General features: G+C 35.0%; 1 protein-coding gene across 1 annotated transcript; it reads left to right on the top strand.

The window, feature by feature from the left end:
- The first annotated feature begins 17,464 nt into the window (after positions 1–17,464).
- On the top strand, positions 17,465–20,635 carry LOC149235178 (uncharacterized). The gene has a single exon (XM_089368475.1). The coding sequence runs from the start codon at positions 17,465–17,467 to the stop codon at positions 20,633–20,635; it is 3,171 nt and encodes a 1,056-aa protein (XP_089224601.1).
- The last annotated feature ends 5,959 nt before the right edge of the window (positions 20,636–26,594 follow it).

The raw sequence follows: 26,594 nt of genomic DNA, 5'->3' as shown, positions 1-26,594 counted from the left end.
AATGATAAAATAAGATTAGATTATAGCATCAAAGTTTAGAGGGAAAAAAGAAAAAACTATTTTTTCAGCTCGTGTCTTCAACTTATCTCCATATGGGTTTACTTAAATTTAGAGTGGAAACACTTGTTGGATGCATAATTTTATTCCTCATACAAGGAGCACCAACGTTGCCTACTTTCGATGGACCCCACTACATGAAAAATTAGAAATATATGAAAATTTTGATTTCAATCATGTTTTTTCATGTATTTCTCATTTTTCATGTAGTAGGGCCCATCGAAGGTATGCCACATGGGTACTCCTTGGATGATGAATTAAATTTCACATCCAACGAATATTCTTTCTTGAAATTTGAGTAAAATTTTAGGGAGATAAGTTGAAAATATGAGTTGAAAAAGTAGTTTTATTATTTTATTATTTTTTAATATTTTTACTTTTTTACTCCAAAAATGGTGAATCATACCCCATGGTTGAAATCATCATCTTGAATCCTTTTGGTTCTTATAAAATTTAATTTGGTTGTACATTTTTGTTAGGAGGCCCATTTTAGACCTCAAAAATCCACTAATGCTCCCATGTTTGACGTTTGTCGGATGTTCCTGAATCCTCTGATTTATTGAGAGGCCAATTTCACCAACATAGGGTGTTCCACATGAACAAGGGATTACATAAAAACGTTTCATATTTTTAGGGTCCACTAGGTCTTTTAGAGATCTTAGGGAACTTTGAATAGCATTAAGGGGCCTAACGGTTGAGGGAGCCTTGTGCTTTCTTAGGATCCTTGCATCCTTGCAATCTTGTTAGTAGTCCCTTGTATAAACGGAAGGTGTACCCCAAAAAACTAATCATTGGGTTCCTTTTTAATCTTGGAACCCTTGTTAGCCTTAAGGAAAGCCCTAAGACATTGGAGCTTATTATCCCCATTATTTTTGAAAACCTTGAAGAGATGGGTTTTCTCATTTTCAAGATGACTTTCATCAGAAAATTTAAATGCATAAGTGGTTAAAATGTTGAGAACAACCAATTTTTGATTATGGAAATTATGGGACTTAGCGTGAAGATACTCCTATGTGTGATTTTTCTTCTGAAATACTTGGTGTGAGAATGTTCCATCACCCTTCCTTAAAATAATGATGTTAAGAAAAGGAAGGCTCCCATTGATTTCACATTCCATAGTAAAATTTATGGAGCTAGACTAATTATTAAGATGATAGAGAAAGAGATCCAACTTATCTAGACCATGAGGCCAGATGATAGAGGTGTCATCCACAAATCTCTTCCAAACCTTTGGTTTGTATTGCGCTGAGGACGAAGGTTTGTATTCAATGTCCTCCATGAACATATTAGCTACATCAGGGGAAAGGGGCAAGCCCATGGAAACACTACATGTTTGATCATAGAATTCCCCTTAGAAGTTGAAGAAAGTAGAGGTAAGACAAATCACAACCAATTTAGTAGTATTAGGATTATCAACCACCCCCATCCTGCACCTATGGAACCTGAACTCCCCTCTTAACAAATCCTTTGTCAAAATTTCGGAATCCTTTTCCTATGTCAGAATGTATTGTGGCAACATTATCTACCCCTAACGCAATCTCGTAAATGGTGATACCATATATCTATATGCTTCTATCAACCATGGAATACCAAATTCTTAGAGATCTTGATGAAAATTTTATTATCATAGTAGATCACAGTTAGATCCATCATTTGACCAAATAGTCCTACAAGTATCTTTCTCATCCAAATCTCCTCACATCTGACTTAACTTGCATGCATGTATTCTGCTTCTCCATAGATATTTTCTTCCCAATGTACTAGGAAAAATTTACAAATCCAACACTAAAAATTCCACTTGATGTACTCTTTCAGTATGATGGAATCCCCATGCAATATGTATCTGTGATGCCACACAACTTCACTCCCTTTGTATGTTCATACCATAGTCCAAACTCGGCAATGCCTCTGAGGTAGTGTAAAACATGCTTAGCTACCTTCTAAAATAATTTGGTTTAGCTAACCATAGCTTTGCTCAATTGTTTGACTGCATAGCACATATCTAGTCATGAGTTCACAAGATACATTAGTGAAACACTAGTTGTTGATAATGTAATAGCCCTAGCTGAAAAATCCATGTAAAAATATGTAAGGTCACAATCATGGGACATGTATTCCAAGCTAAATGGTGGTAAAACCATCCCAATGGGTGTCTATTTAAGTTATTATGGCTAAGGGAAAATGCAAAAGGAAATGGATAAGGCTTTGGAAAGATAAAATGGCATTTTTGGCACATTTATTTATGAAAATAATGGAAATTAGGAGAAAAGGAAGGTGGAATGTCATAGGTTGTATGTGAGGAGGAAAATGAAGGAAAATAATGGAAAATGAAGAAAATAGAGGCCTCATTGATGAAAGGGTTGATCAGGATCAATTTGTGGAGTTTTGTTAGTTCAATTTTGGAGCTCTCTCATTATTCTCTCTCTCTCTCTCTCTCTCTCTCTCTCTCTCTCTCTCTGGAGACAAAGTTTTCTTGGAGCACTTTGGCATTCGATCAAGAAAGGAAATAAGGCAAGGGGAAGAAAGGAGCAAGCCAGGAAGAGAAAGATCAATTAACTACATTAGGATTCTTTGCATGTATTTATTTTCATGTGTGATTTCCTTACTAGATTTGGCATGCATGGTATTGCATGTGGTTCTTTGTTATTATGGCATGGGTTTTTCTAGGTGTGACAATGTTTTCAGCCTAGCCTTGCCATCTCTGGATAGCCATGGTGCGATGGGTTCTCATGTTTTGGATGATATAGATTGTCAGATGGATTCAAAGCTGAGTGAGGTAGATCTATGAATAATAGAACATGTGCTCTAGTAACGCCTGAACTAGATTGTGGGTTACGTAGAGATGGATTTTGTGTTGCCTCGACAGGCCTAGGAATCCTCAACTAACGAATGGTGGGATATACAATAAAGCCTAGCGTGGGTGATCTCCATCAGTCCTAGTTATCATGAGATGGAATATCTAGTAAATCATAGAGAGTGGGTATTGGTTTAGGGCCTAGTGATCTAGTGTGGATTGCGGTAAATCCAGAGAGACTAGGAGACAAGAAAATTCCTCACATTTTAGGTGGAAAAATCTACTGTTGTGCATGCTTTATTTTCCCTAGTGATCTGGTGGAGATCCTGGAAATCCTACTATTACATGTTTATTATTTTGGTGTATTGATTTGGTGTGGATTTCGGTAAACCCTAGTCTCTATTGATGAGTGTGAGGTGGTTTAGCCTCAGGATGCTTTGGTTGGTACTTTTGGTTTGAGTCCCACATTCATGCATGAAATATGGCACAGGGGTGATTGGCTTAAGAGAGATTTGGCTCAGCCAATATATGGTCAGGTGGAATGTGGTAATCCCATTCTGGGTTGGCTTTTGAATTCATAATAAGAGTTTTTTTCCACGGTACCTTATGTGTAAATGTACAGTTTATATGTGGATTTTCTGGCTGATGTATCCTTCTTATTTCTATTGTTATTACGTTGGTTACAATCATGTATTATGATAGTGACGATGTATGGTCGACTCACGTTTTTATTTGTAAATGAATGAACAATGTATATATGACCTAATAGATGATAATGCATTTAATTATATAAGGGAACAATGCTTCTTAGCGATTCTCAGATAAGTATTAGACCCATGTGCTCAGATCTATTGTTTAAACCTGTAGATTACATATTTGTGACATGTTTGACAAAAATTCTGATTATGGCTAGTCGGGGTCCAGTAAAGTCCTTGTTCAAGTAATTTCATTTCTATCATTATTCGGTTGTTATCTTTCAGTTCTAAAAGTGTCATTCAGTTCTAGGTAGTGACATGGGATATAGGCTTGAAAAAGTGGCACAAATCCTAGAGAGGCAGACATAGGTCTAAGGAGAAAAGCCCCTGGATGCATGCGTACCCATTCTATGGGAGTGTCTAGAGCCTCCGGGATGCATGCATGCCCATATCAAGTAAGCATCCAGGGGTTTAATGGTCTAAAACTTCAGTTGGTCTCAGGGCATGGTTACCTGAGAGGTTGGGATGGCTCCTGGGAGTTTTGGCGCTGATGTGGAACGTATGTATGGGGTGTTTCTATAGATTTTATTTCCTTAAGAATACATGGGAGGTTGAATCCCATTATAGTGGCCTCTCATTGCATATTTACCCCGGGTGGTTGGTTACTTGGGTATATGTGGGATGAGGGTATCATAGAGTGGTATCAAAGCAACTTTTGTTCTCTTTGGGTGGTTTTTAGTTTCCATTCTCTTTGTGTGATATCTGATACCACAGAGTAGTATCAGATCATGGTTCACCCCTTAGACTGTATGGGTTGTGTGACGGTTGTGCATTCATGTCAGTTGCATAGGTGTTCCTTATGCTTATAGTCCATGTGCTTGTTGAATTTCCATGGTGTTGATCATGGTTGTAGTTATGTCGCCATGAGAAGGTTGATGGTGTTCTTGTGGGATGTGTCATCATGAGTGTATGGGTGTATATGCATTGTTATGCATGTCAATGTTTATATGCATGCATTGTCATGTTTATGGTTATGTATGTATGGTAGGTTAGACATGCATTGTGAGGTCATTGTATGTGTTTTAGGTCATCATGATGCTATTGATATTTTATTATGTTGATGTGTTGGATGAGATAGAGTAGGAGATGTAGATTGCCAGAGTGATATTGTAGCACTAGACTTCAGGGTAAGATCATATCGTCATATAGATTTGTATGTCACACATGTAGGTATGTGGTTAATGGTTGTTATAATAATTAAGGTTACTTATATACTTGTCATTCTATTGTTGTTGTGGTTACATGCATGGTATATGCTAGTTGATCAGTGTAATCATATGCACACATGTTGCATAGTCATGCATGATAGTAACTTGTAGCTATTTTATTTTAGTTAACTTGATGATTATGTTATATGTTGTTGATGAGTGTATTATAGGTTAAATTGTTTTAGTTATATGATATTTATCTTGATAATTAGGTTATATGTTGTTCATGAGCATGATATATAACTTCTTGTTTTATATGTTAGTAACATGATGATTAGCGTTATTACATTAATATATTAATGTTATATGTATCATACTAATTTCGATTGGTCTATGTTGTGATATTATGTCATACTAGTCTAGATTGACTATGTAGATGTGATTATTATGCATGAACGATAATTATTTATGAGTTTATAATGTGAATATGTTAGCTAGTTATTGTTATGGATATCATGACCTTATTTATGTTTGAGTTGATAGGTTGTGAAGTTATATAATGCTAATCTAGATTGATTATGCAGATGTGATAGCCTCCCCTAAGATACATTAAGGTATGAGTTTTCTTTTGTCATATTTTTGGTGTTTGAATGTTTGACTATGTTGTTTATTTTGTGTGTGGGCGTTTGATGTCTATTATTTCATCTATCTATTGTTTGAATGTTTGATTACTTAAATAATATGAGTATGTGTCTTTAAGCTTTCTTGCCGAAATGATCTTGTTTTAAGATGGTTGTACTAATACATATGTGTTGAGACCACTGATATGTACTTGAGTGTAAGTAGGTGATAGTTGTAGCATTATGTATTATGATTGATGAATGTGAGTTGATTGTTGAGTATGACATTGTTGTTACACTTGGTAAAGTTTTATTTGAAATTAATATACATGATGTATGGATCTTTGGAACGTGAGAGTGACATGTGTGAGCAGTTGCAGGGAAACACACTTAGTATTAGCTTGACAAGGTAATAGCTAATGGGTTTATATAACTAATGGTTGGGTGATGTCAAGTGCATAGTAAGACTCAATTTCAGTAAGGAAAAGGACAATGAAAAGAATTGGGTGAAAATTCCTTTAGTTATGTTTGTAAATCGAAATTCCAAACGAATGAGTTCTTCAAAGGATTGGAGTCCCTTGAGAGATGGTGTTGATGTGTTCAATTACAAGGATTGTGGTTGGCATAACAAGGTAAGCTAACTAATATATTGTTATATTTATTTATACATTGTGAGTTATGTGTTTATGGCAATATGATGCAGGGAATTTGCATGGAAAAGATACTGCCATGAAATTATGAAGAAGGCTCAGGTTGAGCTTTCCTATGGAAGCACTAGGAACCATGGGGATTGAGTCATGGTGTCTATTTAGAGTCTTGTGATTTTGATTCTTTATGCTTCTTTTGCGCTTGATTTACAACTTTGTTTATGTGTAGTGTATGACCATACCACTTTGTTTGCAGTGTCGTATTTTTGTTAGTTTTCATGGTTTTCTTCTTGGTTGCTTTTGATTCTTGCCTTTTATGTTTGAGGGCCTTGATAATTGTTTGGGAAAGAGGAATTTTTATGGGACTATGGGAGAGATGTGTGGAACCCAATGGGTAATGAAAGACACAGATGCAGTTGGTGCATGTGTAAGGGAAGTTAGAGGTAAGAGTATGATAGTAAGTTGTATTAGCTGGGTCCATTGGTGTAAATGGAGGATGCCAGCACAATCATGAGAAATATAATAGGAAAGCTAAAGTGAATGGATGTGAGGCATTTGATTCCTTGGCGACTTTGGGAATGATTGTTCTCAATGTTGTGCATGGTGTGCACAAACAAAGGAAGTTCTCTTAACTTAGACCTTATGATATATGGTAATTATGTTGTGATCATGATTGTGCTTATGTTTATATATGTATCCATGTATGTATGTATGTATGTATGTATGTATGTATGTATGTATGTATGTATGTATGTCATGTGCAACAGCGTTGTTAGGATCATGATTGTTAGATGCTAATGATTATGTATATGTATGTATGTATCCATGTATCTATGTCACTATCCGATATGGTTGTCAAGGATCATTCTTGTAGAGGAATGATTGCTTATGCAGGTGAGTGGCATGAAGAGACTCTTGGTTTATGAGGAATCAAGTGGGAAGAGTAGTCCTTACAAACCTACAAGGTTAGTATCATGTGGATATAAATTGATATTATTCCTATGTTTTGGGAATGTAATACTGAGAGATATATCAGTAGATTGAAATCATCATGATCCGTGGCATGCTAGGATAATCATGGATGGAAGAGAGACACTGGACACAAGGTTTCTTGGTAGAGACATTGTGGTTTTAGATGTGTGGTACTACTGTTGCATATATGTTGTGCATTCATTGATTATACCTATGGTCATGTGTATATGTAACATATGTATCCTTGTGTACTTATGATGTTTTGTGCCTATTGTATATATGATGTTTTGTGTATATTGCATATCCAGTGTTGGATATAGATGGTGTTAATATAGATGTTGGATATGCGGTGTTGTGTACATGTTGTACTGTGTGCATGTTGGATATGTAGTACTATGTAGATAGGGTGTTATGTACATGTTGTATATGCAGTGCTATGTACATATGGTGTTATTTGTGTGTTGTACATGTGGTTCTACATACATATGGTGTTGTGTGCATGATTGTGCAAGTAGCGTTCTGAGAATGTGGTGTTGTGTACATGTTTTACATGTGGTGATGTGTACATGTCATGCATATGGTGTTGTATACATGTCGTGTCGTGTACATGTGCATGTGGTATGGTGTACATGTTGTGCAGTGTACATGTGTCATTGTGTATGCATTGTGTAGTTGGTGCCTTGTACATGTGATGTTGTGGGCATGTTGTGAAGGTGGTGTTGTGTACAGGCGGTACTGTGTACATGTTGTACATAGGGTACTGGTGTACATGTGGTATTGAGCACGTGTCGTCATGTTGTGTTGTGTGAATGTGGTACTATGTATGTTCATTGTGTAGTCGTGGTATCATGACATATGTATTCATTATATTGTACTTTGTGTATGTATTTTTGTTTTGATTTACACTGGATGTAGGTGTATGTATTTTGCTGTGGTGTACACCAGATGTAGGAGTCTATATTTTGTTTTGTTGTACACTAGGTGTAGGTGTATGTGTTGTATGTCAGGTGTAGGTACAAGTATTGCATGGCGTTGTATGTTTTTTATGGTTATATGTGTGTGATTTACACTATGTGTATGTGTACATGGTTGAGGAAAAAGGCACTTGGTGTTTTATGAGTATGGTAACCAATCTAATGTGCGTACGGAATAAGGACAAAGGTAGAAGTAAGGATCGATGAAGGATAAATATCGACATTCTATTTCAATTTTATTATGCATGTGATGTATGATTCTAGTTTATGATAATTGCATGTGATTTATGATTTTGATCTATGACGGTTTTGATTTGAGTGAACTTGATGTGATATGTATATAAATAATGATTTGATCAAATAATTAGTTTGAAATTTTGTCACAAGAAGTAAACAATATTTCAAATGTACCTTACTAACGAGCTAATGATGAGGTATGCTGTGAATTTATTTCAATTTATTTTAAATCTAATGGAATTTATGTGCTTAGTACAAGAATCATGGAAATGTCTGGCTGGGTGGCTGAAAATGACTACAAGAGCTAGCAGCATCAATGAAAGGAATTGGAACATGTAGCAGTATATTGGTGAAGCACTTCAGGAGTACGACCATTGTGGGACACTAGTACCCAATAGTTTCCATTGATTTCCATGAGGTTGCTATGACCAATATGATAGTTTTAAGGCATGCATATACCTTGGTTTTTTCACCTTCTGATGCAAGGAAGCCTTACGAAGGGATGGATCGCCTGGGATAGGGGATGTCAGGGAACTTGGAAGCTGATTGATTGCACAAAAGGGGTGACCTGATTGCATAAGGAACTCTATAATAGAGAAGGGAAGGGCGGGGATGGATGTTTTTTTTGTCATTAGCATTCCCATATGGAAACCAATGCACATTGGGAGTGCGCCCTAGAACAATGAGTTTATAATTGTTCACTGAGAGGACATGTAGTGTGGGAATGTAGCACTGGACATTGATGCATAATTTAGCTTTGGCAGCGGATTCTAGACTTTCTGGGAAGGAGGTGAATCCTAGTATTTCTTTGATGGTTGTGGTGTGAGCCTTTGGATTCCCTTGTTGTGGATGCAAGCATCGTATCCTTTTATTTTCTTGTTGAGAAAATGTGCATATGAGTTTATGTGTATATCGTTGTAAATATTATATCGAGATGGATTCATAAAGCTCCATAGACACTGTGATTATTTTTCTCGGTGAAGCAAATCTATATGTGTGTATATGTGGTTATTATTGTAAATACCGTAATGAGTTGTGTGATAAATCTCCAGTAAACAATATGTTTTTCATGTTTTGGTAGATGGTCATTGTAAATACTATAACAAAATATGTTATAAAGCTCCATGGGAAATATGTTTTGTTTTCAGTAGTCTTGTTGGATATAGGTGTGATTGAACACCAACGATGGTGTTCCCCCCAAGGGGGAGGGTTCTATAACATCACTGGTTAAGAAAGCCATGTAAAAATATATAAAGCCATGATCATGGGGCATGTATTCAAAGCTAAATGGTGGGAAAAACATCCTAGTGGGTATTCATTTCAGTTATTATGACTAAAGGAAATTGGTAAAGGAAATGGCTAAGGCTTTGGAAATGAAAAATAGAATTTTGGCACAGTTATTTATGAAAATAATGGAAATTAGGAGAAAAGGAAGGTGAAAGGTCTCACATTGCATATCAGGAGGAAAATGAAGAAAATAGAGGCCTATTTATAAAAGGGTTTCTGAGGTCTAGTTCATGGACTTTTTTAAGTTAAGTCTTGGAGCTCTCTCATTATTTTCTCTCTCTCACTCTTGGACACTTAGAGTTTTCTTGGAGCACTTTGGCATTGGAACAAGAAAGGAAAAGCAAAGCAAGAGGAAGGAAGGAGAAAGCATGGAAGAGCAAGATCAAGTAGCTACAACAAGATTCTTTGCACGTATCGATTTTCGTTTGTGATTTCCTTTCTAGATTTGGCATGCAGGGTATTGCATGTGGTTCTTTATTGTCATGACATGGTTTTTTCTAGGTGTGACAGTGTTTTCAATGTAACCTTGCCATTTTCATATATAAATGGTGTGATTGGATTCTCATATTTTGGTTGAGGTGGATTACCATACTGATTCGAAGATGAGTGAGGTGGATCCATGAATAATAGAACACGTGGCCTAGTAACTGCTGAACCAGAATATGGGTTGCGGTAAAGCTGATTTTTTTTTTGCCTCAGTGGGACTAGAGATCCTCGATTGATGAATGGTGGGATATACTATAAATCCTAGAGGTGGGTGCTCTCCATCATGCCTAGTATTCTCAGGATGGGATATGTTGTAAATCCTCGAGAGTGGGTCTCAGTTTAGGGCCTAGTGATCTAGTGTGGATTGTGGTAAAGCTTGAGAGACTAAGAGACAGGAAAATTCTTCACTGTGTATGTGGATAAATCTAGTGGCATCCACTCTTGTTTCTGTCTAGTGATTTGGTGGAGATCATGGTAAATCCTATTATTAAATGTTTATTGTTTTGGCCTAGCGATCAATGTGGATTGTGGTAAAGCCTACTTTCTATTGATGAGGGTGAGGTGGTTTAGCCTCGCGATTCCCTAGTTGGTTCTTCTGGTTTGACTCGCACATTCATGCTTGAAATATGGCATGGGGGTGATTGGATGAAGAGACATTTGGATTAGCCCATCTATGTTCATGTGGAACATGGTAGTCTAATACCAGGTTGGATTTTGCATTCATTAATAAGAGGTTTTTTCCTTAGTACCTTATGTGTAAATTTACTGGTTTATATGTGGATTTTATGGCTGATGTATTCTGGATAATTCTGTTGTTATTATGATGGTCATAAGCATGTATGATGATAGTGATGATGTATGGCTCTCCTCGTGTTTTGATTTGTAAATGAATGAACAATGTATCTATGACCTAATAGATGATAATGCAACTAATGATATAAGGGAACAATTCTTCTTAATGATTCTCTGATAAGTGTGAGACCCCTATCCTCAGATATGTTGTTTAAACCTATAGATTACATATTTGTGACATGTTTGACTAAATTCTTGTCATGGCTAGTAGGGGTCTAGTCAATTCCTTATTCAAGTAATTGCATTTGTATCATTGTTCGGTTGTTATCTTTTAGTTCTAATAGTGTCATTGATTTGTGCGTAGTGATTTCAGCTCTGAGCCTTCAAAAGTGGCACAAATACTGGAGATGTAGGCATGGGTCTAAGGAGAAAATTCCCTGGATGCATGCATAGCCATGTTGTGGGAGAATATAGAGCGTCCTAGACGCATGTATGCCCATATCAAGGGAGCCCCTAGGGGTTTAATTATCTGAAACTTCAGTTGGTCTTAGGAGCAAGTTACTCGAGAGGTTGGGATGGCTCCTGAGAGTTTTGTTGATGATTTGGAAGGTATGTATGGTGTGTTTCCGTCGATTCTGATTCCTTAAGGTCATCTAGGAGGTTGAATCCTATTATAGTTGCCTCTCGTCACATATTTACCATGGTTGGCTGGTTACATTGGTAGATGTGGAATGAGGGTGTTACAAATAAATGGTAGCATCCACCTCTACACCTAAAGTGGCATCCTCCTTCTCTAGTTGGTTGCTAGAGGGGTCTCCATGGGTTTACAACTCTCCATGTATAATATCTATGGTACCTCATTTGCATACTTTCCTTGAGATAGAAATAGTTCTCCATCACCTTTCCATACTTCTAACCCAAGGAAGTAGTGCATGAGACCCATGTTCTTAATTTTAAATTCCCTTTCAAGGTCCTCCTTGCTAGATCTGATCAACTTCTCCTCACCAGTCAAAATTAAGTCATCAACATAAAAGAAAATACTAAGAAATTTTCCTTCTATCAAGATGTGATAGAGGTTTTTATCCATTTCACTTTGGGTGAAGCCGAAAGTAATGATATAATTGTCAATCCTCGTGCACTGAGCATGTGGTGCTTGTTTGAGGCCTTACAATGCACACTTGAGTCTGCACACATAATACTCTCAATTAATGTATCAAAACCTTCTAGTTTCTCGATGTACACGTCCTCCTCAATAAACCCATTGAGAAATGTTTTTTTTACATCCATTTGGAGGATCTTCCACCCCATCTGTGCAACAAGTGCAACAGTTGATCGAATTGATAAGTACCTTGATATAGGAGCAAAGGTCACCTCCTAGTTAACTTCATCAAATTGATAGTATCCATTGGACACAAATATGGACTTATAATTCTATACGCTTCTATCGACTGTATGTTTAACCTTGAAGATTTCTCTCGAACCCACAACTGATTTATTTGCTAGTTCTAGGACCACTTCCTAAACATTGTTCCTTACAATGGATTCGTATTCCTCCACCATTGCATCAACTCATACATATTTCTCTACTACTTCCTCAAAATAGGATGGTTTATTCTTTATGATCTCAGTCATTAGACCCATGTAGCTAGTGTACCATTTAGGTGACCTTGTCTACTTCCATAATTTTCATTGAGCTCCCAAATTCTCCCTCGTATCCTGCACAAGTTTATCATCTTTCATGGTTCTTTTTCTACCTTCTATGGATGGTCTTTCTTGAGTGGATGTCACCACTCTCTCCTCCTCAATTTGTGGCTTCTCCACAACTTCTTGAGGTTCCTCCTTTGGAGCTAAATTCTCCTCTTCGGGTTGGATCTAAATCTCCCCCTCAAGAGAGCACCACATCAATTTATCCTCATAAAACATTACATCCCTTTGCAGAAATGCCATTCTAAGGGAAGGGTAGTACACATAGTAATTATGAGGAGTTTCTGTGTAACCCACAAATACTCTCAACTCTATTATCAACTCAAGCTTGTTCCTTTATTCTTTGGATACATGGCAGTAAATAGAGGGTTCTAAAATCCTGAAGTGCGACACATCTGAAATCCTCCCTGAGAAAGCATTCTCTAGTGTAATCATACCAAGAATTTGATGAGGAATTATATTCTACTAATAGACTATTGTGTTGCATGCCATAGCTCACAAATGAAAGGGTATGACTTGGTCATGTAACATAGCTCTCACAGCTCCCACAATGTTATGGTTATTTCTCTCATCCACCCCTTTCTTCTATGGGTTGTGGCGTGTTGTCAGCTATCTTCGAATTCCTTCTTTCACAATTTTTTTTTTTGAATTGGTTCAAAACATACTCAACTCCATTATCTCTCCTAAGAACCTTCACCTTATTTCCATTTTATTTCTAAACCAGTGCCTCAAATTATATGAACTTGGAGAATGTCTCATCTTCATTCTGCATGAACAAGATCTAACACTTCCTTGAGAAGTCATCAATGAAAACGAAAAATTATTTATGTTTGATAGTGGAGGATATTAATAAAGGTCCACAGACATCAGATTCAATCCTTTCCAAGATGAAATGTGCTTTTCTTTCCCAATCCTAAAATGTGGATTTGTGTATTTCCACAAGGTACATCCTTTGCATACATCCTAGTGATCAAGTGCTCCACTGGGGAAGTCAGTGGTTATTTGATGCATAATATTCAAGTTTCCATGATGAAAATAACCAACTCTTATGTGCCAAAGTTCACCAACATGGTAACTCTGAACATTCTTTGCCTTAGTCCTTAATGCAGTACAATCTTCCACATCTAGCTTAAATATGTTCTTCAGACGAATCCCTATCTGCTTCACCTATCTCATGGATATGTGTCTTAGGACTTATTTCGCTTTACTAAGATCACATCATAAACATGGTCTTCCAAAATTGCAATAAAGATGATATTCTTCTTTAGGCCTAGAATGAGCATGACATCCTTGAGTGTGAGAGGGGAGCCAGACTCCCTCTAAAAGGTGATTGTACCAATCCCAATCACAATGGACATTTCGTAGTCCCCTAGCTTGATGTTCATCTAGATATATTTCTCCTCTAGATCATTGAAAAATTCTCTACACCTTGTCATGTGGAACGATGCACCTGAGTCCAAGTACCACACACTCCCCATTAGTGTGTTGATAATGCATGTTATAAGGGTGAAGTGAATCTTGAACTATGAAGCCAAATCTTCATCGCCCCCTTCTCCGGAGGTCTTATTGCTTGAATTTTTGTGTGGAAACTTCATGGCATAGTGTCAGAATTCATGACAATTGAAGCATTGAATTTTGGAGAAATATTTCTTCTTGTCCCCTTTGCTAGATTAGAGTATAGTTTGAGATTTCTTTCCTTTTCCCTTCTTTCCCTTTCCAACCAATCCAAATTTTTCTTCATCCTCTCTCTTGGATGAAGTACCATCTCTGGTATTCCACCTTATTTACTCATATACCAAATCAAACCATAAGCATTTCGAAATCTGTAATTTCTCCCTCTCGTTCACTAAATCTTGGTAGCTATTGAACTCTTGGGAGGTCCTAGAAGGGCTAGTCATACCAAGTCATTATCTAAAACATTAACACCAAGTCTTGAAAGCTCATCATGGACTTGTGTGAACGTTCTCATTTCTGATAAATAGTTTCATTCTTTTGCATCTTGATATTTCAAAGTTTATCCTTGAGCAGTAATTCCCTATTATTGTTGCTATTCTAGAATAGATTTATTAGTTTGTCCCACATTGTATAAGGATTTTCTTCCCATGGATATTTGTGATAATATGGTCTCACACTCCCTATAATATTATTCTCCTCACCTTGGCTACATCTTTCTTCCACTGGGATAGGTTTTGCTTATCATATGCCTATGGTTTGACAACATTTGTCTTGATGTATTTTAGCAATCCGTTGTCATCCAACACTACCTCCATGTGATACTTACATACAATGAAATTAGAGCTTCCTTCCAAGGAATACTCTAGTCTCAGTGCATTGAAAATCATCTTCCTAACTTTGAAGAGATCCTACTACACTGAATTGCAAATTCAAGCCTCTTAAGAAATAAATTCGATATTCTTGAATCTCTAATGCGAATCCTACTTTGATATCATCTAGAAACTATGGTGTATATTTGGAATTTCTCATGAAGTTTAAATCAAAATCACAAGACACAAACATACTCTACTACTCCATGGAATTCAATTTGTAATCTAGAACATCAATCAGAAACATGCGATGAGAAATAATGCACGTGCACATGGTATTTTTCCAAGGGAAAGAAATCTACTAAAAACCCCTATGTCTACATGCCTTAATCAGATGAAAAGAGTGTATTACAATTTCTTTTCTGAAATGAGAATAACCTACAAGTGAATAACCTACCTCTCTGCTCAGTGAGAAGATCTGACCCAGACTTAGCTAATTTCTTCCTATGCTTGAACCCTTATTATTTAGGAAATTCCTCAAATTGATAGTGCAATTCCCAAGATTTATAACTTGACCCCATGCAACACTTTTACACTTAAGACTAGTCTACAATTGATGTTACACTGCCTTGGAATATCCACAATATATGTGAAACTTGAATTCCCTGCATGCACTAGCTATTTTTGTTTGATTGATCAGTTAAATGGAGAATAAATGACCTTGATTGCTACAAATTAGCAATCACACATGCTTAACTAAACTCTAACTCCTCTAACTCGAAATTACTGAGTAAACTAGGTCACAGAAGCCATGTCACAGAAGTTAACTACATCCAAGTTATCTGCATATGTGGAAATTTAATTTTTCTCAATCTAATCAAAGACAAAATCAATTTGATAATTTCTTGCTACATTTTCAACAAATGGTGATAGATCCACCATCAATCAATGCTTTTAATTAGAATTTATTTTGAACTCTTATCAATTTTTGTAACCTTTGATTCTGTCATTGCCAAGTGACACTATTTTTGTTATATTCATGTTGTATCACTCTACAAATTCCATTAAAAACTAATGAATCCATTGGAGAACAAGAATATTTGAAATTTATTCTATTGCACTTACAAAGGTTTATTGATCACCAATGGTTTCATTAAAATTTTGAAAGGAAAAACTGATATTTTACCTAACCAGGAAATTTTGTTGCACTTTGTTCTTATTAATTAACAAGGCAAAGGGATATTTTGTTATATTTTATAACTTCAAAGGTAAAAAAAATAGGAAAGAAGATGGAAATTTAGAAAAACATAGTATGCTACCTAGTGTAATAATCCAAAATTTAACAAAAGAAGGTGGCACCCTAAATTTTAAGAAAAAAATGAAGGGTGTGTTGAGTAGTCGACAAATGGTGATTAGCTAAGCAAAACCATATCTCTAAGTATGTGCAATATAAGACATGATAAATGGGATAAATTTGGAAGCTATTCATAGATCTCTATACATATAGTTCAAAAAATTATATTTCCTTACTATGAGGCGCATTTCCATCATTCAACGTCCAAACCATTTTCTAATAACCAGTGTCGCCAAGCATAAATCTCATTGAAACTATCTCTTAATAAGATGACCTTTATTTGTTACCTCTCAATATAGTAATCATCTTTGTGACATTTCTCCACTACTGGTGAACATCTATAGCCCCAGTGATCATCCCGATATTGTATAGCTTACTTCATGAATAACGATACCAATAGCCTTGATGAAGATATTTGCTTTTTGTCGTCAAAAATAAATTTATGTTACTTTCTCCCTCTTTTTAATTTTTTGAGAATGATATGTTGCATCTAGTGATGATACCAATTATTGAAAGAAGAAGCATACATTTTAGCCTTGAAATTTCACCAAATTCACAAAAGAGATGTAAGTTATTGGCCTAGTCTTGGATATAAAATTCTTGTTCTACTCATTCTATTATCCCTTGTTGAGGCTTTTCATCCACAAATAATACAATTAGTTTTGCTAAACCATATATATAAGGAGCCATGCATACATTTTGCTATATATTCTATTTTGAAATTCACTGCCATTACTTTCATTATTTAAAAAATATAAAGAGAATGCTTATATTCCTTTCTAAAATTCTAACATTCAACATTATTCGTAAGCAGAACTTCAGCGAAAATCACATGAGGAAAGACCTTTGTCGACGCGTTTCGAACCAACCAGTGTGGTTCATCGTCAGGACAAGTAGAAGAAATAGATCGAACTAAGCTTGTTAAATAGTCTGAGCAGAGACTCCAACGGCTAAATCGACCAACGACTAATTTTGACCTACGGACCCAGGTCAAATTACTGTTCATTAATTTAATATTATTATTATTTTTAATATTAATACATAAAATATTTTTAATGGTTAGTTTTAAAAATTAATTAATTAATTTATTAATATATATATATATATATATATATATATATATATATATATATATATATATATATATATTAAAGTTCTAATAATAGGTTAATAATAAAAGTTAGGATTCAAAATAAATAAAATACTATTAGGGTATCAGGAAATTATCAGAGCTCAAAAGGATCTCTAAGACATGGGCACACCAAAAGAGACTCCGAGATGATCAATCCTTGAGGGAGGCTGAAGACTTCATTGCATCACATGAAGAGGAGGATGGTGGCACCTTTCCCTCACAGGAAAGAAAGAACCTATACATGTCTCATATAGAAAAGCGAACCCAGATCCTGAGGGACAGAGAGGAAAGCTGGAGGCTGCGCAGCCGAGCCATTTGGCTCGCCGAAGGGGATGACAACACTCGGTTCTATCACAAATTCGCCAATGGGAGAAAGGCAATTAACACTATATGGGAACTAAAAGACGATCGGGATCATATGGTCACTACACAGAGACTCCTATCTAAGTTAGCAACTGATCACTTCAGGAGCATCTATACAGCTCCCCGTGAAACTAACATTCTTGAAATTATGAGAGTGGCTGAGAAATTCCCCAGATTTGTCGATCCGGTGGAACATGATGATCTCACTAAGGAGGTGACAATGGCAGAGCTGGAAGCAACTATCAAATGGTTCAAAAAGGATAAAAGTCCAGGCCCTGATGGTTGGACCATAGAATTCTATATTGCCTTCTTCGACATCCTGGCAGATGACCTATTGAAAATCATTGAACTTTGCAGACAATCAGGCAGGATCTCCATGGCTATCAAATCCACCTTCATCGCCCTTATCCCTATAGCTGATCACCCTGTATCTTTCAATGATTTCAGGCCCATCTCCCTCTGCAATTGCCTCTACAAGATCATTGCAAAGATTATTGCCAATCGACTGAAGCCTATATTATCCCGCCACATCTCATCTGAACAATTTTCCTTCCTTGACCATCGTCAGATTCATGAAGCCATAGCCACTGCACAGGAACTTCTTCACACCCTCCACACTAAAATGCAAAAAGGCATGATCCTCAAAGTCGACCTCACTAAAGCCTTTGATAGAGTAAACTGGTTATACCTCAGATTACTCTTGACTCACCTTGGCTTTCCCTTTGCTTTCATTAAATGGGTCATGTGTTGTATCACTGAGGTTGCTTACAGCGTTCTTCTAAATGGGGAGGCCACTCCCTTCTTCACATCGGAAAGAGGGCTCAGACAGGGATGCCCCCTCTCCCCCCTCCTTTTCCTGCTGATTATGGAAGGCCTGAGCAGACTTATCATATCAGCTAAAGACAGGCAACAGCTCTCAGGTATCGGCATATCTGATAATTTTTATCTTACGCACTTACTGTTTGTGGACGACATTCTTATATTCCTCAATGGAGGGCTGGGTGATACCACTGCTCTACACAATATATTTCTACTATTTCAACTTGCTACTGGGATGTTGATAAATGAAAATAAATCTTCTATTACGACAGTTGGCTGCTCTCGACATGAAATTACTTATGCTACCCAGCGGTTCCCTTTCGCCTCATCCATGCTTACTGATGGCATCAAGTACTTGGGATATAGGCTGAAACCCCTTGGCTACAAAATTGCAGATTGGACTTGGCTCCTTGCCAAGGTGGAGAAAATACTCCATATCTGGTACCATAAATACCTCTCAAGAGCAGGTCGCCTCATACTCATTAAAGCAGTCATAGAAGCCATGCCTGTATACTGGATGACACTGGCTTGGATACCCCGAGGAGTCCTAAACAGATTACAGAGCATCTGCACCAGATTCCTTTGGAATGGTAAATATCCTAGGAGAGTTTTCGCTTGGGTAAAATGGGACACCATTGCTAGACCTAAACGATGGGGTGGATGGGGTATCAAGAGACTTGATCTGTTTGCAAAAGCCCTTGCTGCAAAACTTGGCTGGCTACTCCTGACTACATACAGCCTCTGGTCACGAGTGGCACAAGCAAAATATATCAGACCCTCCCATCTCATGGATTGGTTCCGACAACAACACAACCCAGGTCTCAATATCTCAAATATATGGAAGGCAGTTTTACTCTCCCTTCCGCTCCTCAGGGAAGGCATCACCTGGCGCATTAAGAGTGGACAGGATGTAAGGATTGGTATAGACCCCTGGGTAGGATGCGGCAACCTGCACAGACTCTCGGATGGCCTTATCAGACACCTACACGACAGAGGCATAACTCATATCAATCATATCGGTGACAGTGCAAACTCCATCTTCCTACAACAGGGCTGGTACTCATCAGCTACCTTGGGCATCCCGGATCAGTGGCAGACAGAATGGAGTGATTTCACTAAGGAACTCACTCAAGCTAACATCAGACTATCAGTGGGACCTGACGAACTCATATGGGCCGTTGCCAAACATGGTCATTATACTCCAAAAGAGGGATATCTGAAGCTAATGGAACCTTATAAACCCCCGGACATCCTTCCACACTGGAATAAGCTATGGAAACTTCAGGCCGCACCTCGATGCCGTTTACTCATGTGGAATGTCATCTTCGACAAGATCCCCACGGGAGTAAATCTCCTGAAAAGGTCCTTCCACGGCCCTTTCAGATGCCACCTATGTTGTTGTGAAGAGGAGAGCACGGATCATCTTTTCATCCACTGCACGGTCATCCGAACATTCTGGCACAGCATATCAGCTCATATACCCGATCTCAAGGATTGGAACGGGTCAAACAGCAAGGAAGCTTGGGGCAATTGGATCAGAGATCACGCGGGAAAACTCATAAACCTTCCCCTGCTCGTTTGTTGGGCTATTTGGATAGCCCGAAATCACATCATCTTTAATAACAGGCCCCCAAACTGGCCAAACATCCTGAGTCACACTATTGCTGACTTCAATCTGCTTCCAACTACTGAAAGGAACATACCTACCCGCACCTTTACTCCTCTCAGCATTGATAAATCCAAGCCTTGGGCCTTCTTCGATGGCTCTGCCCAGGACACAGGTTGTGGCGGGGGTGCTGTCTTATATCTGAATGAATCACACTGCTATAGGATTCAGATTAAACTCCCAAATGGCATTAATAATTTTTCTGAACTCAGCACAACCAAACACATCATATATTTTGCAATACAAAAACATTGCAGACACCTCCAACTTTTTGGTGACTCCCAGACTGTTTGCAATTGGATAAACTCTGCATCACAATGTTATACTTACTCTTTGAGAAACATACTTGACGAAGCCAAAAGACTGATCACTTCTTTTGAATCTTTTGACTGTTGTCATATTTACAAGGAACAGAATACAGAAGCAGACCAACTATCCAAAGAAGCAGCGCACAGCCATCTAGAACAATGGCTGATACAGGAGAAGATTGATGGAACATTCCATCAATATTATCACCGGACCTATATAGATCTCAGCAGGAATGGGTCACCGACCCATCCATAATATCAGACTTGGGAAATGCACTTTTTTTGATATGGTTTTTTGTACAGTTCATCATGACTATTACAGTGCTCTCTGTGTAGAGCAAGCTTTTGGTATTTAAAATTTTGTATCTATAACAGTTAGACTCCCTGCGAGGAGATCTAGTACACTCAGGTATTTTTTGTGAACTTTGACTGGCCAATGGCCACATATGAATATGCAATATGCATCTGCAAAATGTAATTTCTCCCTTTTAATAGAAATTACGACTTTTTCCTAATGGGAAAAAAAAGAAGAAGGTAATTCACTTATTTATTTAAATTATTCACTAATTATTGTTAATATATATATATATATATATATATATATATATATATATATATATATATATATTCCAATTAAAATCATACAGTTAACGTTAAAAATCTCAATAAATAAAATAATTTAAATTGTTAGTTAGAAAAGGTAATTTATTTAATTTAATTAAATTATTTGTTATTATATATAAGTAATTTTTTGTTTAATTAAATTATTTAATAAATATAATTAATATTATATTAGTAAAATAGTCTTGATATTAATATATTATTAATATTGGTAGACAAAATATCATTATTAATTTAATATTATTAATATTAATATTAATATTATTATTATTATTATTATTAATATTAATATTAATATTAATATTAATATTAATATTAATATTAGTATTATTATTATTAATATTATTATTTATGGAAAACAGTTAAAATAGGTAAGATAAAATACTTTAAAGGTTAGTTAAACACTTTAATTTAATTTATTTATTTAAGTTATTTATTAATAATTATATCTATATATATATATATATATATATATATATATATATATTAAAGTAATAATATTCGGTTATTTAGATAAAAGTTAGGTAAAAGATAGTTGAAAAAAATAAATTAATTAATTAACAAATAAATAAATAAACTTAAAATAATAATAATAATAATAATAATAATAATAATCATCATCATCATAAATACTTGTAAATATAGGGTATATAAATGAATAAATAAATAAAATAGAGAGAACGACAAAAAAGGGGAGGGACAGGAAAAAGACCAAAAGCAACTACAGAGCAAAATGGATCAACCCCAGAAGGAAGGCTCCAAGGGGAACACAGAAAACTAAGACGACAGGGTAGGGATCCAACAGCTACTAATTTTCCAGTCGTCATCTCTATTGAGATTGTTAGGCCTTCTTTCAATCTCAATAGCTTCCCTGAATTTGTGATGATGGAAATGAGCAATCTTAGCAACAACCTTGGCCTCTTCAATACAAACCTGATGCTTGGTCTTTTCCACATGCTCTACTAATGCTGAAGACTTCGTTCTCCCATGTCTTAGGTCAGTTGCATGTTCGCTTATCCTCTAATGGATGAAGCATCCTGTTTCCCCGATATAGGGGGTTCCATAAGAATAAGGGATCAAGTAGACACCCTTCATGTCCATAGGGTCAACAGGATCTTTCATCGATCAGAGGGATTTACGAATGGTGTTGATGCCCCTCAACACCATTCGTAAGTCCCTCCGATCGGTGAAAGATCCTGTTGACCCTATGGACATGAAGGGTGTCTACTTGATCCCTTGTTCTTGTGGAACCCCCTATATCGGGGAAACAGGACGCTCCATCCATCAGAGGATAAGCGAACATGCAGCTGACCTAAGACATGGGAGAACCAAGTCTTCAGCGTTAGCAGAGCATGTGGAAAAGACCAAGCATCAGGTTTGTATTGAAGAGGCCAAGGTTGTTGCTAAGATTGCTCATTTCCATCATCGCAAATTCAGGGAAGCTATTGAGATTAAAAGAAGGCCTAACAATCTCAAGAGAGATGATGGCTGGAAAATCAGTAGCTGTTGGATCCCTACCCTGTCGTCTTAGTTTTTTGTGTTCCCCCTAGAGCCTTCCTTCTGGGGTTGATCCGTTTTGCTCTGTGGTTGCTTTTGGTCTTTTTCCTGTCCCTCCCCTTTTTTGTCGTTCTCTCTATTTTATTTATTTATTCATTTATATACCCTATATTTACAAGTATTTATTATTATTATTATTATTATTATTATTATTATTATTATTATTTATTTTTATTTTTTTTAAGCATTATTATTATTATTATATTTTATTTTTATTTTTATTTTATTTTTTATTTTTATTTTTATTTTTATTTTTTTAGTTTTATTTATTTATTATTATTATTATTATTATTATTATTATTATTATTATTATTAAAGTTTATTTATTTATTTCTTAATTTATTTATTTATCTTTTTTCAACTGTCTTTTACCTAACTTTTATCTAAATAACCGAATATTATTACTTTAATATATATATATATATATATATATATATATATATTATTAATAAATAATTTAAATAAATAAATTAAATTAAAGTGTTTAACTAACCTTTATAGTATTTTATCTTACCTATTTTAACTCTTTTCCATAAATAATAATATTAATAATAATAATACTAATATTAATATTAATATTAACATTAATAATAATAATAATAATATTAATATTAATATTAATATTAATAATATTAAATTAATAATGATATTTTGTCTACCAATATTAATAATATATTAATATCAAGACTATTTTACTAATATAATATTAATTATAAGTAATGAATAATTTAATTAAACAAAAAATTACTTATATATAATAACAAATAATTTAATTAAATTAAATAAATTACCTTTTCTAACTAACCATTTAAATTATTTTATTTATTAATATTTTTAACCTTAATTGTATGATTTTAATTGGAATATATATATATATATATATATATATATATATATATATATATATATATTTTATATTAACAATAATTAGTGAATAATTTAAATAAATAAGTGAATTACCTTCTTAAACTAACCCTAATAGTATTTTATTTATTTTGAATCGTAACTTTTATTATTAACCTATTATTAGAACTTTAATATATATATATATATATATATATATATATATATATATATATATATATATATATATATATATATATATTAATTAATTTTTAATACTAACCATTAAAAATATTTTATGTATTGATATTAAAAATAATAATAATATTAAATTAATGAACAATAATTTGACCTGGGTCCGTAGGTCAAAATTAGCCGTTGGAGTCTCTGCTCAGACTATTTAACATGCTTAGCTGGGTCTATTTCTTCTACTTGTCCTGACGATGAACCAAACTGGTTGGTTCGAAATGCGTCGACAAAGGTCTTTCCTCATGTGATTTTCGCCGAAGTTCTGCTTACAACTATTATGGATCACAGAAGCCTCAATTCAATAATTCAACATTATTATTAAGTAGAGGTTTCTTTTTCTAAGGAAAAGAAAATACAAAATGGAAATACATAAATAAATAAATAAAAATATATGATACAAGCTATTTACATGATGTAGATACATGAAATATCTTTCAAGAAATTGTCCATTTATAGGAAGGGAATCCAACACACCTCCTAAGCTTCACACATAATAAGTACTCGTTTCAATTGTCTCAACTACACGATAGGGAATGAGCCTTAAGTTTTTAAATTTAGAGTGTTTTCCTTTAGCTTCTCTAGATTTATCTCTCTTTAGGGCTAGAACACCGATGCCAATTTGTTTGTTGCCAATTTCTTATTTTGAATCATCACTTGACTAACAACTAGTGAGAGATCAATTTCTTCTTAGCTTTCTCACTTTCTTCCTCTAGGATGAAAAGTGTATTAATCCACTATTGCAGGGGTTGAACACTTTAAACTTGAGATAGCTACAAATATGGGTGAGATATTTTGGTGGCTCAAATTTCCTCTTGACCACAGGCAAGAAAAAATGGGGAATTTCCTAAGGCTTCCTTGAGGTCCCCTAATAAACCTAAGGTGTGATAGGCAAAGCATTGTTCCTTTTTTTATGATTTCCAATAACAATCTTCTTAAGAAAACAAATGAAGTTCTTATTGTTAAACTTAGCTACTATGTTTCCCTAAGGATAATGATTGTTAGAAAATTTTAGAATGATTCCTTTATCAAGACAAAATTATATTCTAAGAAAGGAAGAGAATTAGGTTGCATTAATAAATACAATCACTAATGGGACTCCAAACATGGTCATCATTTGTATCTCAAGGAGTTCGATGGATACATTATAATTGGCCTTGGTTATTGGAATGGCTTCAAATCATCTAGTCAACTCATTTGTGGTGGTTAATATATATCTATGTTGTTTTCGGGAACATGGGAAAATATATCCTACAACATCTTATCGCCACTGCTCAAAAAGTTAGATTATGGTCATAGGTTGTAAAGGTATAGAGGCTTTCTTTTCGCTTCCTACACTCTATTAATATTTTTTACATTTCCTTACATGTGCATGTGTGTCCCTAAGCATGGCTTTAAAATAATATCCTGACCTTAGGATTTTATGTGCCATGGTTTCCCTTGCAAAATGTCCCACTATAGGCCCATCATCAAGATTCTTCGATAGCCTCTTAACATCATACCTATCAAACAACCTATGTAATACTCCACCATAATTATTCTATTATAATATTGAATGTATTGACTTATAATGAGAAAATTCAACTGTAAGCCCTCTTTCCTCTGGAATTCATATGGTTCGGATATGTCCCATAATGTAGTATATAACAAATATCAAAGTACACATATTTGGTATTTAGGAAAAAAGAATTAGCATTTGAATATCTCTCTCTATATATGTGCATGTGTGTGTGTGTGCAATTTTACCATGGTTCCTCTTTTGAATTTATAGAGTCGTGTACTTCAATATACAAATTGAAGATTCCTTGACCCATAACTAAGTTGGCCAGCTCATTATTGAGAGCAAACTCCTATAATACAATCATATAGTTCATCCTCCTTTCTCCCAACTCTTGTTGGGTAAAAAGGGAGTGCAGGACTTTGTGGGGAACTATAAATTTGGTTTCATTCTTTAGGATGTAAGGTTTGAAATGTTTGATTACTTTGCATACATCATGCACTTATTTATTAATCATTGAATATTTTAGTTCTTCTCCATATAAGTTAGAGCACATTAAATAAATAGGAGATTTATCCCCCTCACTATCTTTTTGAACCAAGATAATAGCCAAAGATTTATCCAAAGCAAATGTATATTGATGAAACTCATAGTTAAACTTGGGATTCTAGAGGATAGGATATTGACATATTTCCATATTAATATTATCAAAAGACTCTTTATATTGTTTGTTACATTTGAAACTAACATCTTAATGGATAGCATTCTACAAAGGATTGATTATATTTTTTAAGTATGCAAATAATTTCTTGACAAAGTTAATTTTCATGAACAATAAATACATTAAATTTTTATTTTGAGGATAACGGAGTTATAATATCATTGTAACTCATTCAGGATTGATGGTTATTCCTTCTTTGATGTGACATAGAAACTTTATTTTTGTCACACTGGAAACATTTCTTTTGGTTTTAACGAGATGTCATATTTCATATATTCTTTGAAATATCTTTTAGATCTAGAATTTGATCAATATATCTATGACAACAGTAGAATGTTTGTTTGTGTGGAACTTATTGTAAATCTTCTTCTCCTGTGCAGACCATTAAATTTAATTCCAATTATAAGACTCTAGGGATGCTTCTTCTACACATATCTTGATGGGATTTTATATTTATAAGAGGATTCTTGTAAATTTTCATCTTCTCATTCTTGCAAATCTTCATCTCTTCAAGTCCTTTATTTTTATATTTAGAATCACCATCCACATAAGATTTCTCCTAAAATTTTATTCTATGGTTTACAAATTCATCCACTCTAACATCTATACATTATTCATTCCTCTTAGTTCATTTGTTTTAACACTTGCACCCTTTGATTTTGATTGCATACCCAAGGAAAATTCTTTCATCTACATGAGAATCAAAATTACCAAGATTTTCATCACTCC

The sequence above is a fragment of the Pinus tabuliformis genome, chromosome 8, assembly GCF_031772625.1.
Source record: "Pinus tabuliformis cultivar Carrire ecotype Pingquan chromosome 8, CPIR1, whole genome shotgun sequence".
In the NCBI taxonomy this organism is placed as follows: domain Eukaryota; kingdom Viridiplantae; phylum Streptophyta; class Pinopsida; order Pinales; family Pinaceae; genus Pinus; species Pinus tabuliformis.
The sequence above is the reverse complement of the archived record's forward strand: the minus strand, read 5'-3'. Positions and strand labels throughout refer to the sequence as shown.

Excerpts from the sequence above, each read along its gene's own strand:
- LOC149235178 (XM_089368475.1), top strand. The coding sequence starts at position 17,465 with ATGTCTCATATAGAAAAGCGAACCCAGATCCTGAGGGACAGAGAGGAA.